This window comes from Rhinopithecus bieti, unplaced genomic scaffold (assembly GCF_001698545.2).
Source record: "Rhinopithecus bieti isolate Rb0 unplaced genomic scaffold, ASM169854v2 scaffold_55911, whole genome shotgun sequence".
In the NCBI taxonomy this organism is placed as follows: domain Eukaryota; kingdom Metazoa; phylum Chordata; class Mammalia; order Primates; family Cercopithecidae; genus Rhinopithecus; species Rhinopithecus bieti.
The window spans coordinates 1-611 of NW_016896759.1; the positions used below are offsets into that span (position 1 = coordinate 1).

General features: G+C 53.0%; 1 protein-coding gene across 1 annotated transcript; it reads left to right on the plus strand.

Annotated features, from left to right (window-relative positions):
- Positions 1-14: 14 nt before the first annotated feature.
- LOC108525989 (protocadherin beta-13-like) lies at positions 15-605 on the plus strand (the record flags this gene model as incomplete). The annotated part of the gene is given in 2 exon segments (XM_017866715.1): positions 15-374; positions 377-605. Coding segments are annotated over 2 exon segments (554 nt in total), but the record flags the coding sequence as incomplete, so codon positions are not given.
- Positions 606-611: the final 6 nt, after the last annotated feature.

Below are 611 nucleotides of genomic sequence, written 5' to 3' on the forward strand. Positions count from 1 at the left end.
AAGAGATGCTGGAACCCTTTCTGGAAAATGCACCATTCTCATTCAAGTGATGGATGTGAATGACCATGCCCCAGAAGTTACCATGTCTGCATTTACCAGCCCAATACCTGAGAACGCGCCTGAAACTGTGGTTGCACTTTTCAGTGTTTCAGATCTTGATTCAGGAGAAAATGGGAAAATAAGTTGCTCCATTCAGGAGGATCTACCCTTCCTCCTGAAATCCGCGGAAAACTTTTACACCCTACTAACGGAGAGACCACTAGACAGAGAAAGCAGAGGGGAATACAACATCACTATCACTGTCACTGATTTGGGGACCCCTACGCTGAAAACACAGCTCAACATAACCGTGCTGGTCGCCGATGTCAATGACAACGCCCCGCCTTCACCCAAACCTCCTACACCCTGTTCGTCCGCGAAAACAACAGCCCCGCCCTGCACATCGGCAGCATCAGCGCCACAGACAGAGACTCAGGCACCAACGCCCAGGTCACCTACTCGCTGCTGCCACCCCAGGACCCGCACCTGTCCCTCACCTCCTTGGTCTCCATCAACGCGGACAACGGCCACCTGTTTGCCCTCAGGTCTCTGGACTACGAGGCCCTGCAGGA